Raw genomic sequence first — 15,447 nt, 5'->3', positions numbered from 1 at the left:
ACTTTAAAATATCCCATCGTTTGCCCCCGTCTGACAGCTCTTTTTATGTCCAGCTATGTGATTCAGATGCTTCCTTTACTCCTGGTGTCTTTCTCTGATCAAGTTAACGCTGTCCGTGAAGCTGCTGAGTGTGCTGCACGTGCAATGATGTCGAATCTTTCTGCTCAGGGGGTCAAGCTTGTTCTCCCTTCGCTGCTAAAGGTGCATTTCATTGTCAACTTGTTTTTTCGACCTAGTGAACGGTTATGAATCAGAACCTTAAAGTCTTATGGTTCAGATGTTCTGCTTATTTGGAAATCACAGAGTGAGGTTTCAATTTGGACTGTGTAGCCGTGTAGTATTGAAGTGTGAACAATTAACTCACCCAGCTAACTGATATATCTATATATATAACATTATCAAAACTAAAAGGGACAACATGGTATTGCCAAATGTCATCCCTTACCTCAAGATGATTTGGCGCCACATGAATCTTTCTTTTCATCCTATGTGTCATTACTCTTTGCCCACACATATTGTATTAATGTACAATCTCCTATAAAAACTCTTCATATGCATAACTTTCTTATAGTAATTATTTTAGCTTACTTGAAAACTCTTCATATGCGTAACATCCCTATTTAATTTTCAGCTATAATAGTATCATGTAACTCCTTAGTAAATTACACAGTAATCTATCGTCTAATTTGTAAGTAATTTATTAATATTATTTAATTATGTAAAGTGCAACCTTTGTTTCACAATATGTGCAACAATTAAATTTTTTTATATCTTACAAAAAATACCGAATTGTTGCACATAATGTGAAACGGAGGTAGTATAATGAATAAACCTACCACTTTGCTACTTTAGTTTTGAGTATGGTTGACTAATCAAATTACTTTTTATTTTTAAGTGTACAGAATATTCACTCATAGTGTTTTATAAAAAATTTGAGTCAAATTTGGTACATCCTATATATTCGAGCAAAATTAAATAGTTATATATATTCATTATATAATTATTACTATATTTTCATTCACTTATAAATAAATAGTTATATATATTCATTATATAAATTTAATGTTCAGACTTATAAATTTAAAATGATTCGGGGCATCGCCCGAGCAAATAACTAGTTTTTTTCCTTTATTTCATACTAACTCTTTTTTTTTTTTTTTTTGAAAAAAAATTGCTAGATTTTTACTAGCACACTTGTCAATGCACAACTTTGATCATAAGAATTACTTCCTCCGTTTTTTTAGCTGAAACATTTTTTTTTTTCATGTTTTACAAGTCATCTTTACCCTTTATTATCTTTAACTATTAACTATTAGATGTTTAGAAAGTGCTTCCTCCGTTTTTTTTAATTGACATCGTTTGACTTTTACAATATTCGCACACACCACATTTTGACTTGTTTTGGTGATTTATAGATATGATAAAATATAGTCATGTGGGATCTTGTTTGAATCATCTCGTTATATATTTTATTAATTCCACTTTTTTGTAATTATAAAATGTCAATAATCAAAGACATTAATCCTTTAAAACATGTGTTGGCAAGCGTGATAATAGAAAAGTGTCAATTAAAAAATATAGAGGAAGTATAAATTAAAGCGAATCTACTAAAACCCCTAGTGACTATGATAGTATGTTAAATGAATCTAACTATACATCAGATGACTGTCCAAGTATATTAAATCAGTGCGCGCGCTCTCGTCTAGGGGTGACGAAGGTGCAAGCCAAGTATATAAATGGCTTGTGACATGGAGCGACCCAAGTAAGATAGGTGTATGAGGGATACTCTTGTCTATTTGTGATAAAATTAGCGACAAGGGTCGATTGGGGCTTGTGATTGTTTGAGGAAGTAGAGGCGCTCAGAAGGACAAGTTGAATCTGTTTGATGGGTCTCTATGGCAGGCGCTTTAAGATCAAGTTAGGCACTAGTATAAAGGCCTACAACAACACAAGATTTAAAGCTAATGATTGGAGCCTGGATTTCATTAATTACTTGCTCCCTAAAGAGCTTTAAGTTTTATTTTACAATATTTTCCCAGTAAACACAAGTTGACTCTAACGGAATTATCCTACCTGCAATCTAACTACAGCCTAGAATACTTAAAGCAAAGTCCCAGAGGTATTACATAAGGTAAAAATAAGTAAAATGAAGAAAAATACAAAAAGAAAAGTGGTCAATTCTAACACTATGGCTATGTTTTTCCCCATGAAAAATTATTAACATTAGAGAATGTATTTTGTGTGAATAGTGCAAACTTAAAAGTGTTATCATCTTAAAAATACTGATGAAGTATTTATTATCCATTTGTAAAAACTAATACCTCTCTTTCTATTTGATTGTCCTTTTTAGGTATTCCAATGCTTATGGAAGCTAATATTTTCTTAAGAGTAAAAATATATACTATAAACATAGTCATGTGGGATCTTTTTAGATTCGTCTTGAATTTTAGTTTCTAAATATGTAATCTTTATATCTTTTGTTGTACGTAACTTGAGATATTTTAATTGCAATATTACCTTGAAAACTGTGCAAATCGCAAATAGGGGATAACAAAAAGAAAAGAGGTAATTTATAATTTGAAATCATGAAAAACTATAGGGAAACCTTTTTTGTAAAGGATCTTGATTTGAACTAATTCAACATCATTCTACTTGTTGATTCGTGCTTGTGTGTTAAATTTCTTTTCACCTTGTATTTTTACGCAATCACCATATTGTTAGTTGTGCTTTGATGGTCTTGCTGGTGCCATTTCATATGTCACATTATTAAGCTTTTCTTCCAGTCATTAATTTGTTCTTCATTTGATTGCTATCATGAGTAACATATTGAATAATTTGTTTATTTTTGGTAATTATGTTTTTTATAGACATTCTGGTGTTTCTCTAATTCTTATGCTAGTATTTTTGGTCTGGCTAGGGTCTTGAAGATAAGGCTTGGAGAACTAAACAGAGTAGTGTGCAGCTACTTGGTGCAATGGCATATTGTGCTCCTCAACAACTATCACAATGTTTGCCTAAGATCGTGCCTAAATTGACAGAGGTTAGTTTCATTGCGATTATGACATTTCTTTTGAAAATGTGGTTTAGTTATAGATATACAGCTTACTTCCCATGATATTAAAGTAATGGTGATGTGACAGGTGTTGACAGATACCCATCCAAAGGTCCAGTCAGCTGGCCAAACTGCACTTCAGCAGGTAAGATCTGAAAAACTGGACATTCTGCTTATTCAGCTAGTTAGTGCTAGACATTAGATATATTTAAAAAACTTTCCCCCTTCCTTTTCAGGTTGGAAGTGTGATAAAAAATCCTGAAATTGCTTCCTTGGTTCCTACTCTGCTGACGGCGCTTTCTGATCCCAATGATCATACAAGAATTGCTCTCGACATTCTTCTCCAGGTAAGCCTATTCATTTTACTTTATAACTCATGTGACTTACGATTGTAAAAACATTCTTTTCTCTGATATTCAGTGTTTGATTGCAGACTACCTTTGTCAACACTGTTGATGCTCCTTCACTTGCTCTTCTGGTACCAATTGTTCATAGAGGGTTGAGGGAAAGGAGTGCTGAAACTAAGAAGAAAGCTGCCCAAATTGTTGGTAATATGTGCTCATTAGTTACGGAGCCTAGAGACATGATACCTTATATTGGCTTGCTCCTTCCTGAAGTGAAAAAGGTATATATGCTTAGATATATCCCCTGAATACTTAGTCTTGGTTTGTAATATCTGTGCCCCTATGCAGGTTCTTGTTGATCCAATACCTGAAGTTCGGTCTGTGGCTGCTAGGGCACTTGGCTCCCTTATAAAAGGACTGGGAGAGGAACACTTCCCTGACCTTGTTCCATGGCTTCTGGAAACGCTTAAATCTGATGGAAGTAATGTTGAACGTTCTGGTGCTGCACAGGGATTGAGTGAGGTGGGTTTACTGGGGAAAAATAGGTCTCCTTTCTGCCTTTTCAATTTGTTTTCTTTTAAATGTTAATTTTTTCTTACGATAGTGTTTTTGGTTGATATTCAACATTGTGATTTGTTGCATACAAGAATTTGAGCCTACGTTCTCCTCCTTTGTTCCTGACCCCCTTTGCTAGTCTCTTTCTTGATCCTTGTCTATCACTAATCCTTGAACCCTTGATTTGGGGCTGCTTAAATCATCAGCAAAGCTATTAAACTGAAAAACAGGGTGAGTCTGCCCTGTTTATATCCAATCATACTTCTTTTACAGCTCTCCTCTAATTCACATGGGAGACTGAAACCATTAAGTATCAGGCCATATGTTGCTCTCTTCAAAGTTCAAAGCCTTATATTTGGTTATCATTTTTGTTATATACGGAGTAGTTATTTTCTCAATCTGATATATTTAAGTATTATTATCTTATAATATATCAATAACTATCTAGCAAATTGTTTCTTTGAGTAATATATATTGCTAGGACTGTGATCTGTCATGAGTGTGTACAATACTAATGTTCCTTATACTGTTTCTAAATATTATTTTATGTACTCCCTCTGTCCCTATATTAGATTCCTATTTTTAGCAATTATTTCTTCCGTTTTTTTTAACTATTTGACTTTTACACTATTCATTAACTACACTTTGACTAGCTTTTGTGACTTATAAATACGATAAAACATAGTCAAGTGGGATCTTTCATATTTCATTAATATACACTTTTTATAAATTTACAATGTCAAGAATTAGACATATTAATCGTTAAAAAAGTGCGTTGACAACTTGCAAGCGTGATGTAAGAAAGATGTCAACTTAAAAAATGGAGGTAGTATTTGTGTTACATTATTCTAATATCTTACTATGCTCGTCTTACTGATGTTCCTTTTCTTAGATGAAGGATTCTTTAGCAGTTTCTTCTAAAACTCATTTTATAGACTGTGTTACCTAACCATCATTCGAGCATGAAAAGTTTGTCTTGTATTGGTATCGACTTTTAATACTACGTATTTTAGATATGATGTCTTGTTCAGACTGGTTGCTAGTGTATTATATTTTTATTGAAAGGAATTTTTTTTGCTCTGTAATATCATATTTAGTGATTATTCTCTTTTTTGTTTCTCTTATTAGGTTTTGTCAGCTCTTGGTATTGAGTACTTTGAGCATATTCTTCCAGATATAATAAGAAATAGTGCTCATCAAAAGGGTTATGTCCGGGAAGGTTATTTGACTGTCTTCAAGGTAATAACAACTTCCGAACTATGTGGTATGTTTAAATAAGAAGATTGTCCTTTAAATGTGATCTTATTTGAATTTGTTTGTAGTTTTTGCCGAGGTCTCTTGGTGTACAATTTCAGAACTATTTGCAGCAGGTGTTGCCTGCTATACTTGATGGTTAGTAGACTTCTGAAAACTGATCTATGATTTTTTTTTTTTACAGTCTAATCCTTTGTGTACACAGTCCTTACCCTCCTCCAGTCCTTTTTAACTTTTATTAATCTCAATTGTTGTTTAGGTCTTGCTGATGAAAATGAATCAGTTCGTGATGCGGCTCTTAGTGCTGGACATGTTCTTGTTGAGCACTATGCAACAACGTGAGTGTTTTTTATTTTATTTTTCCAACCCTTTTTTAAGCTTCCCTTTTCTCTGATACTAGTTCAAAATTTTCATTCACTGTTATGCTTTTTACCTGAATACATTCTTTTGTTTACTAATTCTCCCCAACCACCATCCATTCTTAGCCCCCCCTCCCTCCAAATGTTTGGGGGTTTCATGTTAACCATGTATAAGTGATAGCTAAATCCTAAGGACCGTTATTTTCTGAAACCAAAAACTCTGGATTTTCTGGGCTTAGTCTTTTTTGAACATATTACTCTATGTCTATATGAGCCTGAAATTATGAAGTCGTTAGGCTAATATTTATTTCTTGTGCTATGCTTTGCTGTAATTTTTTCAGGTCCTTGCGTCTGCTACTTCCTGCTGTTGAGGATGGAATTTTTAATGATAGTTGGCGTATTAGACAGAGCTCAGTCGAGCTTTTGGGAGACTTGTTGTTTAAGGTGTGTATTTAGAGGATTATTTCCCTTTTGCTTTAATTTCTCTGTTTGAAATAGTTGAGATCATATCGCTCTCTTGTTCTCTCATACCAAAGAAAAGTTTTATTTCCTCTGTAGGTTGCTGGTACTTCTGGGAAAGCATTGCTCGAGGGAGGTAGTGATGATGAAGGAGCTAGTACAGAAGCACAAGGACGTGCTATTATAGAGGTGCTTGGTAGAGAAAAACGTAATGAAGTGCTTGCAGCCTTATACATGGTTCGGACTGATGTCAGTGTATCAGTGCGTCAGGTACATATCCAGTTTAAGAATTTTAAAACACTTAATTGTTCTCTATTTTTGTCAAACTTTTGATAATTTGTTTGTGTTCTTGTTTTTATAGGCTGCTTTGCATGTATGGAAGACCATAGTAGCAAATACCCCTAAGACGCTCAAGGAAATTATGCCTGTATTGATGGATACCTTGATATCCTCACTTGCATCACCATCTAATGAAAGGCGACAGGTTTGTTAATTTTTAATGCTGTTCTCAGTTAAAGAATTTAATTTGTGAACTATGTACATTACTTGCTCTTTTGTTTGTCTACTAGGTTGCAGGAAGGGCATTGGGTGAGCTTGTTAGGAAGCTTGGTGAAAGAGTGCTTCCTTTGATTATACCTATTCTATCTAGTGGACTAAAAGACCCTGATTCTGGCAGAAGACAAGTATGAAATATCCCCAACTTTTGTGTCTGCATTCAACCAACTTTGTTAGTTGTTGGGATGTGCTTTTGTGTAATACCTGTCAATATACTATTACTGGGTACACACTTAATTGGTCATTGTGATTTGGGTTAAGCTGTTGTGATGTTTGAAAAAATGGTCTTGTTATGTTAGCTAACTTTTATTGTTACAATATTTCGAGTGAAATCTGCATAAATAAGTTATCTGCGTCTTTTTGCGTGGCTTTGTCCATTCTAACATATATAGGTCTGTAGTTGCTGCTATTATATGAATCAAATTACTGGATAGACACTGTGCTCTTAGACCCCCCACCCCCCAAGTTGGGTTTGTGCTTTATGACACGTTGCCTGATGTAGCTATTTGTATCGACATCCTTCCACTTATACCTTCACATTGATTTACAAAAATAATATACAATGTGTGGCGTTTTTATATAACACATACAATTCAGGTTATTTACCTAATTACCTCTGCAACTAGACTATGAACTTCTGATGCTGGAGATAAGTTTCCAGTTATTTGTGTTTTTAAGATTAAAAAAATGTTTGTATTAGTGTTTCCAATTGCCATTGCTATTTTATTGGTCCTATATGTTTATCTATAATAATCCTTATGTGTTTGCTTTTATCTTTTACTGTGTGGAAGTTATATTGATGCCTGCGGTAATGGTGATTACAATGAAGATAAATTGATAGCTTCAACTTATATGGCTTATTTGGTGGGCAGGGTGTTTGCATTGGTTTGAGTGAGGTGATGGGGAGTGCTGGCAAGAGTCAGTTGTTGAGCTTTATGGATTCACTTATCCCTACAATTCGGACTGCACTTTGTGACAGGTTTGTAAATCATGCATTGTTGTTGAGATTCACTTGAATTTGGTAAAAGATTTTCATTGTTAGCACTACACGATTGTAGGCAAAGACTTGACTAGTTTAGAGCTCCAAATTAGTACCCTTCTATGACTATGGTTTTTTTCTTGCATCAACAGTGAGCAGGAGGTCCGTGAGTCAGCAGGCGTGGCATTTAGTACTCTATACAAGGTTTTATTTGCATCTTTTACTGTCCTTAATCTATGTCTGAAAGATTGAAGCTACTAATGCCATACTATACTACTTTCTACAGAGTGCTGGACTGCAAGCAATTGATGAGATTGTTCCTACTCTTCTGCATGCTTTAGAGGATGATGATACCTCTGACACTGCATTAGATGGTCTTAAGCAAATTTTAAGGTTAGTTTCCTTGTTTGTGAGACACATTGGTAATCATTTTTCTTCCGTAATAAGTAGCTGATCCTTTCATCCTTGAATATGGTATTGTTAGTGTGAGGACTGCTGCAGTATTACCGCACATCTTGCCCAAGCTGGTTCAACTTCCCCTCAGGTATGTATAACTGTGTGATGTTATCATGTATTCCCTCTCCAAAGATTTATTCCCTAATGTTTATGTTTCTTACTCTTGTGTTAGTGAATTTAATGCACATGCTCTTGGAGCTTTGGCGGAGGTTGCTGGGTCTGGTCTGAATTTGCACCTTAATACTGTTCTTCCTGCCCTGCTTTCTGCAATGGGTGATGACAATATGGTTTGTGGCATCTAAAACATTTATTTGCTTCTTCCTGCCAATACATGTTGATTTTCCTTTATGAGCTGTGCCAAGTCCTCACAACTTAATTTCGCTGTATAGAATGTCCAAGATTTAGCAAAGAAAGCTGCAGAGACTGTTGTATTGGTCATTGATGACGAAGGAATTGACTCTTTAATATCAGAGCTTATTAAAGGTTCTGGTGATAGCAAGGTATGTCCCGCAAAATCTAATCTCTTAGTTGTCAAGCCTGAGTTATAGTTCTCATGTGTTGAAGCCATTGTAATATCCAATTTATCTGGATTTTAGGCATCGATAAGGAGAAGTTCTTCGTACCTTATTGGCCATCTCTTCGAGAATAGCAAGCTCTATTTGGATGATGAAGCTCCCAGCATGATATCTACCTTGATTGTTCTGCTCAGTGATTCTGATCATGAGACTGTTGTGGTAATATATGCAAATGCATTGCTATGTGCTTTGAATTCTCTATACCATGAGTTGTTTCTCATATTTTATTTTGCAGACTGCCTGGGAAGCTTTGTTAAGGGTTGTGAATTCAATTCCTAAAGAAGTACTCCCAAGTCACATAAAGCTTGTTCGTGATGCTGTATCCACTGCGAGAGATAAGGAGCGAAGAAAGAAGAAGGCAAGTTCATATTATTGTTCTTTTTTTTTTCAGTTGTGATCTTCCGTTTCTAATGATTTCTGTACTGTATTTTAAGTGGATGTTGTTTGATTCATAAGGTTTAACAGTTCATTAAATCTGTAGGGAGGACCAGTACTAGTACCAGGCTTTTGTCTTCCAAAAGCCCTGCAACCTGTGCTTCCCATTTTCCTGCAGGTATCTTCTTGACTTTTTGTAAATCTTCAAAAGGTGGACAATCTATTTAATTTGAACTTGTAGTGTAGTGTGTGATGGCTTGCAGCTAGTTGGAATTTTCTTAAAATGGTAGCCAATTCTGGAATATCATTTTAATCACCTGTCATATTTTCGTGACTTTGTATTTTCTCGAATTAGGCTTGGCTTTTCCTTGACTATGCTAGGGTAGATAACTTTCAGAATGAAATATTTGTCCGTTTGCTTTGGTGAATGTCGTTGTATATAGTTCATTCTCAAAGTTATCTGGTTGTGCTATTGTTACCTCGCTGTTGGTTGAACTTTGAACTCTTTTATAATTAGTGAGAATGGATTTTTGGTTGATCTGGTGTCAGAATTGAGTCGCCATTAAAGTATCATTGGATGCCATATTATAGATTGATCAGGACAATATAGTGTTTTCTTTTTCATATGTCAAGGACCTGTAAGATTTTGCATATCCTATTAAATCAAGCCACTTGTTCTACGGCTTACAGTGGCCATGTCTTATCTTTTGAGTTTCAGTCTTATATCTGTATTCACTGGCAGTATGTCAACTTTATGCATTATCTAGGAACCTGATCCGTGTGGATCAAAGGCAAGTAGCTGCTGTTTATGTCTTGGACTACTTTCTTTCTGATTGTTTGCTCGGATGCTTTTTCATGCTAGTGTCAATAGGATCCAAGACCTTAACTTTTGGCATTCCTTTGTAGTTTGTACATTTTCTGATTTGATGCCTACACGTGAAATCCTAATCTCCTTTTTTCCATCTGAATTACCGCATATGTGCCCTATTTAAATGATGAAATTACTTAATAGCTGCATTGATGCCTTTTTTAATTCCAGTAATTCTGTCAAGAATTCCGCTATCCATGTTAGTCCATATTGATGCCTTATACTCTTGCTGGCACTTTTATGCGTAAAACCTCATATAGATCAAAGGGACAGCATAAGCTAATCTTGATGGTGTTAAAATCTCGAGCTAAATTTGTTTAATAGTGTATTGCTTTAGCCTATGATATCTTATAAGCAATTGTTGGTGTTCATTTTAGGAGAACCTCGTAATATTCATGGCTTATCCTCCCCACCCTTTTGTAAAAATCTTACTTGATCAGAATTTTTCCTTTTTGTTAACAGGGTTTGATCAGTGGATCAGCAGAACTGAGGGAACAGGCAGCCTTGGGTCTTGGAGAGTTGATTGATGTAACTAGTGAGCCAGCACTGAAGGCATTTGTTATACCAATAACAGGGTATGTTATCCTGATGGCAATATATACATGCATTCTCATAGTTATCTATACTTCAAATGTTTGATGATATTTCTTTGAAAGATAAGCCTTCAGATCATCAGATGTCTGTCTCGTTCTCATGGGTTGCTGTGCTAGTTCATTCGCACTTACTTAATCTGCCCTAGCTTAATGTTTCAGCATATCACTGCTCTTGTGAAATACACCTCTTGAATTGTACTAATCTCTAATCGAGCGTCTGAAGGTTGAATTTGGCTTGCACATTATATTGTTTTAGTTTTGCATCTCCCCTCTCTCAAGTATGTTTGTTTGTGTTTGTGTTTGTGTTTGTGTGCCTGTGCGTATTATGCAGAGCTTAGACAGAATTTGATTGTAGCTCCTTTAATCTCTTATATTTTATTTTGATGCACAGGTGTAACTCTAATACAAAATCAATCCTGACAAAATTTTATTCTTACTGCAGGCCTTTGATTCGTATCATAGGTGATAGGTTCCCATGGCAGGTTAAAAGTGCCATTTTGTCAACTTTGACCATCATAATTAAGAAGGGTGGCATGGCCCTAAAACCTTTTCTACCACAGTTGCAAACAACGTTCATCAAATGTTTACAAGACAACACCAGGTCAGCTGCTGATTTTAATAGCTTTGTAGCAGTGATTACGAGTGTTGAGTCTTGTATGCTGGTGGCAATTCTAAAAGTTGCTCTTGTGGGAGTTTATTTAAATAGCTCTTTCTTGCAGAACTGTTCGTTCAAGTGCTGCATTGGCATTGGGGAAACTCAGTGCACTCAGCAGTAGGGTTGATCCTTTAGTTAGTGATCTTTTGTCTAGTTTACAGGTAATTTGTGTTTCTCTATTGTTCTTATTTGTCTTGCACTGGCTCGTATTGCTGTTTAATGTGTGGGGTTGATTGTTAGGCTTCTGAAGGTGGTGTGAGAGAAGCTGTTCTTCTTGCCCTCAGAGGTGTCGTGAAGCATGCAGGAAAAAGTTTAAGCATTGCTGTAAAAACTCGTGTCTGTGACCTGTTAAAAGACTTTATTGATCTTGAAGACGACCTAGTTCGTGTATCTGCATCTAGCATCCTTGGGATCACATCTGAGGTATGTATGAAAAGAAATTGCTTTAGGCCTATCTCCATGTATGTACCTAAGTCTCCCATCTTCTTTCTTGTTCTAAAATATTATTGACTACAGTACATTGAGGACAGTCAGCTAGAGGATCTACTCAAAGACCTGTTAGATTCAGCTTTGTCTTCCAGCTGGACTGCAAGACATGGTTCAATACTCACTATCTCATCCATGCTTCGACACTGCCCATCAAGAGTTTGTCTATCATCTTTGTCACCCTCCATAATACCTATGCTGAAAGACAAGCTAAAAGATGAGAAGGTACCAACTGAAAGACACACACAGAGTGCACATTGATATCAAGATGCAGAAATGAACATTTTCCTTTCTCAAATCCTGATTAAGTTTCTTTTACTTCCTTTATACAGTTCCCAGTACGTGAAAGTTCTACAAAAGCACTTGGAAGATATCTAATTTATCAGATTCAAAGTGACCCATTGAGTAGCTCTTTGCATGCTCAAACTGTGTCCTCAATAGTTTCTGCGCTGAAAGATGACTCCAGTGAAGTTAGACGAAGAGCATTATCTGCTCTGAAGGCTGCTGCAAAGGTATTTAACTTATTTTCTAGACATGAACTTTTGATGTATCGTATTAATTCCCTACTCATGTGACACTGGAATTATATTCTTTGGCAGGCAAATCCTTCAGCCATTATGAGACATGTGTCGATCTTTGGTCCTGCATTGGCTGAGTGTCTAAAGGATGGAAGTACACCTGTGAAGCTTGCTGCAGAACGATGTGCTGTGCATTCATTCCAATTGGCTAAAGGTAATTGCTCTTTTGAGGCTGTTAATGAAAGAGATAAAAGTAGTAATATATTTCACATCAATTAATCACATTACATGCCTCTTGGGTCTTGGCCTATTGTGTACAGGACCAGATAATGTTCAGGCAGCCCAAAAATACATCACTGGCTTAGATGCAAGACGACTTGCTAAATATCCCGAACACAGGTATTCCCCTGTTTATTAAGTCTATTAAATACAGTAGCTGTGGCATCAGACTTCAGAACCAATTTTCTCTAATGCATTGGTTCATACTTTAAGATGTTCCTAGCAGTAAATTGAAGTTGATGGTTTTTTTTTTTTTTTTTTGGCCATTGTAACAACTACTTTCATGTTGAAAATTATAATGTTGTAGTTTATATCTTTCGTTTCCATCAGATTAGTCTTAGTCCTTCCATAGCCTAGTATTCAGATAAGAGGAAATTGCCTTTCGTTAGTTTAGCTTTTCCACTGAAGTGAGTGGTGACCTCCCTTTTGCGTAATTGACATTGTTGCAATATGGATCAGCTAAGAGTGGAGTTGTAACATACTTAGCATTAGATACGAGGTTGTAGATACATTTGAAGCACTATCGCAGTTTATATAACCCTAGGGTTGTGAAAATGAAATTTGCATTCATGCATGATGCATCCATCCATCAAATTGTTATGCTCTTAGCTTAGAAAGTCGTTTGCGCAGATTGTGTCTATCTCCTTGTTGGCTCACTAATGGGACCGTTATTTGATGTGCAGTGATGGTGATGAAGATAGTGAAGATGACAATACAAGTGGCTGAAAATTTTACTTTTAGGTTAATTCATTTGTCCGATTGCAGAAAGTTTTGGTTAAGGATGAGATTGAGCTGCTGTAACAGGATGCTCGTTGTGAGTTATTTTGCAGCATAGGCTGTATATCGTGATTCCTTTTGGCGGAGACTAATACCAACACCATAAACACACACCTAGCAAACATATCTTTTACAAGGGGGTTCCTTCCGCGATTGTAGATAGAATATGTAAGAGTAATTTTGGTCCCTTAGATCCCCCAATCATTGCTTTTTATTGTATTCCTTTTTGTTAAATAGAAATTAAAAGGTAGATAATTGAGCTTTTTTGAAATAAAATTGCCTTTGTTACAATGTAGTGCACTTGTTTTTTCTGCTGTACTGTACAAATTAATGAAAATGTAGCTGTTGATCAATCAGATTTTGTTGGTTGTGCGGCTGCGCTGTTGATCTTAATCGTGCCTTAAAAGGGAGACTAATTATAAAAGTACGGCTTATGCTATTAATTTTTGACTACTACGTCTTCCTTTATTTTCTGTATTTGTCCCCACTTTTTTACAGCTCTTAGCCACCTTATTCTGATATTAACGCCCAACTTCTTCAAGTCTAGTATGTCACATTCAATAAAATTAATCGCTAATTAAAGACTTTGTCTTTGTCTATTTGCTATGCTCTTTCTAATTGGAAGATACAAGTACTATTGTACATGCTATTTAAAATAAATAAATAAATAAATTGATGGAAAAATAATTACTACCTCCGTTAACTATTATTTGCAACAAAGGGGTATTATTTGTGAGATATAAAATATTTTGCAAATAATAGTTAACGGAGGTAGTAAAAAGTTTCATCAAGTTCATTATGTATTACATATTTCTAATTGATGATTTATCAGAATTTTATATTAAGGGAATCCATATTACAACGAGACATATGATCTCAACCTGATTGTAATATGCTTATTAATATCGATAGATTTTTTGGAGGAAACATAGATTTTTTTTTTTGAAGATTTTAATTAAAATTTACGGCATTTATGTAATTGGTATTGCATGGTTGTAATTGATAATTTATCAAAATTTAATATTAAGGGAATCCATATTACAAAGAGACTTATGATCAACCTGATTTGTAATACACTTGTTAATATCGATGGTTTTTTGGGGGAAACAGAGATTTTTTTTGAAGATTTTAATTAAAATTTACGGCATTTATGTAATTCAACCGAAAAATTCTTAGTACCACTTCTAATTTTTCAGTCCTTAAATCAACTATACTCGTTGACATAGAATTTCTTAGAGATGTTAAAACTAATTTCTTGCTTGTTCTATAAAGCCATGCTATAATTAAAAAGACGTACGCAATCCTTTTCAAACTAATTAGCATCCAACTTGTTGGCGATGCTAAAAATAAATAAATTCTTACTTGCTTCATAAACTCTTGCTATTTTTAATTTCCATAAAATGTACGTAATACATTCAAAACAGATTTCATAAATGGAATTTGTGTTGCGGCCTTAACAAGAATCTGCGTAAGCAAAACCATAAAAAGTCAAGTAAAATAATAATATGATGTTGGGATCATAAGATAGATGCCAAAGATGAAAGGAAATTGGTACTCTAAATTTGTCATTTTTAGACGGAAAAAAGGCACAACACTACAACAGTCCAACAAAATATAGGATACTTTCTTTGGTGGAACTTGCTTAAAATTTTGGAAATATAGTTCTATTTGACTATGTACCTTTGACTTTACATATATACAGAAATATAATTTATTTATTTTTTTTTTAAAGTATACTAAATTTACTTAGTACGGAGTACTTGTCAATATTGTAATATGGTTGTATGTATGTGGTCCTAGATCATAAATGCTCCAAGCGCAATAATATAATCTCATTAGTCCAAAAAAAAAAAAAAAAAAAAAAAAAAAAAAAAAACAATTTTGGAATGTTCACTTTCGAAATTTAGTGTCTAGTTTAAATTATGTTGGAGAAATATCAAATTATCTATATAACATAAAAAGTCAGAGCATTTTCTGTGTGTGTGGGGCTATACGGTGTGGTAGAGGTTACTCGTTTGGTCAAGGAGTTACTTGATCAGTTAGGGGTTACTCAGAAGATTAGGAGTTACTTGGTCGGTTAGGGGTTACTCGGTCAATCAAGGGTTGCTCGGTGGTCAGTCGGTGATGGGTTATTCAATCGGTCATAGATTACTCGATCGGTCAAAGGTTACCCTTGAATAAGTAACCCCGACCAAACGATGTGGCTAACCACACATGAAACTTTATGTAAAAAGTCACCTCTCAATATATATGAATACTTCTCCCTTAAAAAAAATACTTTTAAATTATATAATCACATATTAAGGAT

The 15,447-nt window shown here is 34.9% G+C and overlaps 1 protein-coding gene across 1 annotated transcript in view; it reads left to right on the top strand.

Annotated features, from left to right (window-relative positions):
- LOC145628754 (protein ILITYHIA-like) overlaps positions 1-13,435 on the top strand; it is a 30,320-nt gene extending 16,885 nt beyond the window's left edge. Inside the window, exons 30-60 of the mRNA XM_081681140.1 lie at positions 54-201; positions 2,918-3,040; positions 3,141-3,197; positions 3,289-3,399; positions 3,486-3,677; positions 3,745-3,918; positions 5,080-5,190; positions 5,274-5,343; positions 5,465-5,543; positions 5,906-6,008; positions 6,123-6,293; positions 6,385-6,507; positions 6,593-6,706; positions 7,451-7,557; positions 7,710-7,761; positions 7,844-7,950; positions 8,042-8,101; positions 8,186-8,300; positions 8,403-8,513; positions 8,610-8,747; positions 8,824-8,946; positions 9,070-9,141; positions 10,294-10,406; positions 10,867-11,025; positions 11,144-11,240; positions 11,320-11,502; positions 11,596-11,790; positions 11,898-12,077; positions 12,165-12,297; positions 12,404-12,482; positions 13,046-13,435. Coding sequence (XP_081537266.1) covers positions 54-201; positions 2,918-3,040; positions 3,141-3,197; positions 3,289-3,399; positions 3,486-3,677; positions 3,745-3,918; positions 5,080-5,190; positions 5,274-5,343; positions 5,465-5,543; positions 5,906-6,008; positions 6,123-6,293; positions 6,385-6,507; positions 6,593-6,706; positions 7,451-7,557; positions 7,710-7,761; positions 7,844-7,950; positions 8,042-8,101; positions 8,186-8,300; positions 8,403-8,513; positions 8,610-8,747; positions 8,824-8,946; positions 9,070-9,141; positions 10,294-10,406; positions 10,867-11,025; positions 11,144-11,240; positions 11,320-11,502; positions 11,596-11,790; positions 11,898-12,077; positions 12,165-12,297; positions 12,404-12,482; positions 13,046-13,088 — 3,643 coding nt within the window. The 3' untranslated portion in view covers positions 13,089-13,435. The remainder of the gene's footprint in view (positions 1-53; positions 202-2,917; positions 3,041-3,140; positions 3,198-3,288; positions 3,400-3,485; positions 3,678-3,744; positions 3,919-5,079; positions 5,191-5,273; positions 5,344-5,464; positions 5,544-5,905; positions 6,009-6,122; positions 6,294-6,384; positions 6,508-6,592; positions 6,707-7,450; positions 7,558-7,709; positions 7,762-7,843; positions 7,951-8,041; positions 8,102-8,185; positions 8,301-8,402; positions 8,514-8,609; positions 8,748-8,823; positions 8,947-9,069; positions 9,142-10,293; positions 10,407-10,866; positions 11,026-11,143; positions 11,241-11,319; positions 11,503-11,595; positions 11,791-11,897; positions 12,078-12,164; positions 12,298-12,403; positions 12,483-13,045) is intronic.
- The last annotated feature ends 2,012 nt before the right edge of the window (positions 13,436-15,447 follow it).

Source organism: Chenopodium album, chromosome 4 (genome assembly GCF_948465745.1).
Source record: "Chenopodium album chromosome 4, dcCheAlbu1.1, whole genome shotgun sequence".
In the NCBI taxonomy this organism is placed as follows: Eukaryota; Viridiplantae; Streptophyta; class Magnoliopsida; order Caryophyllales; family Amaranthaceae; genus Chenopodium; species Chenopodium album.
The sequence above is the reverse complement of the archived record's forward strand: the minus strand, read 5'-3'. Positions and strand labels throughout refer to the sequence as shown.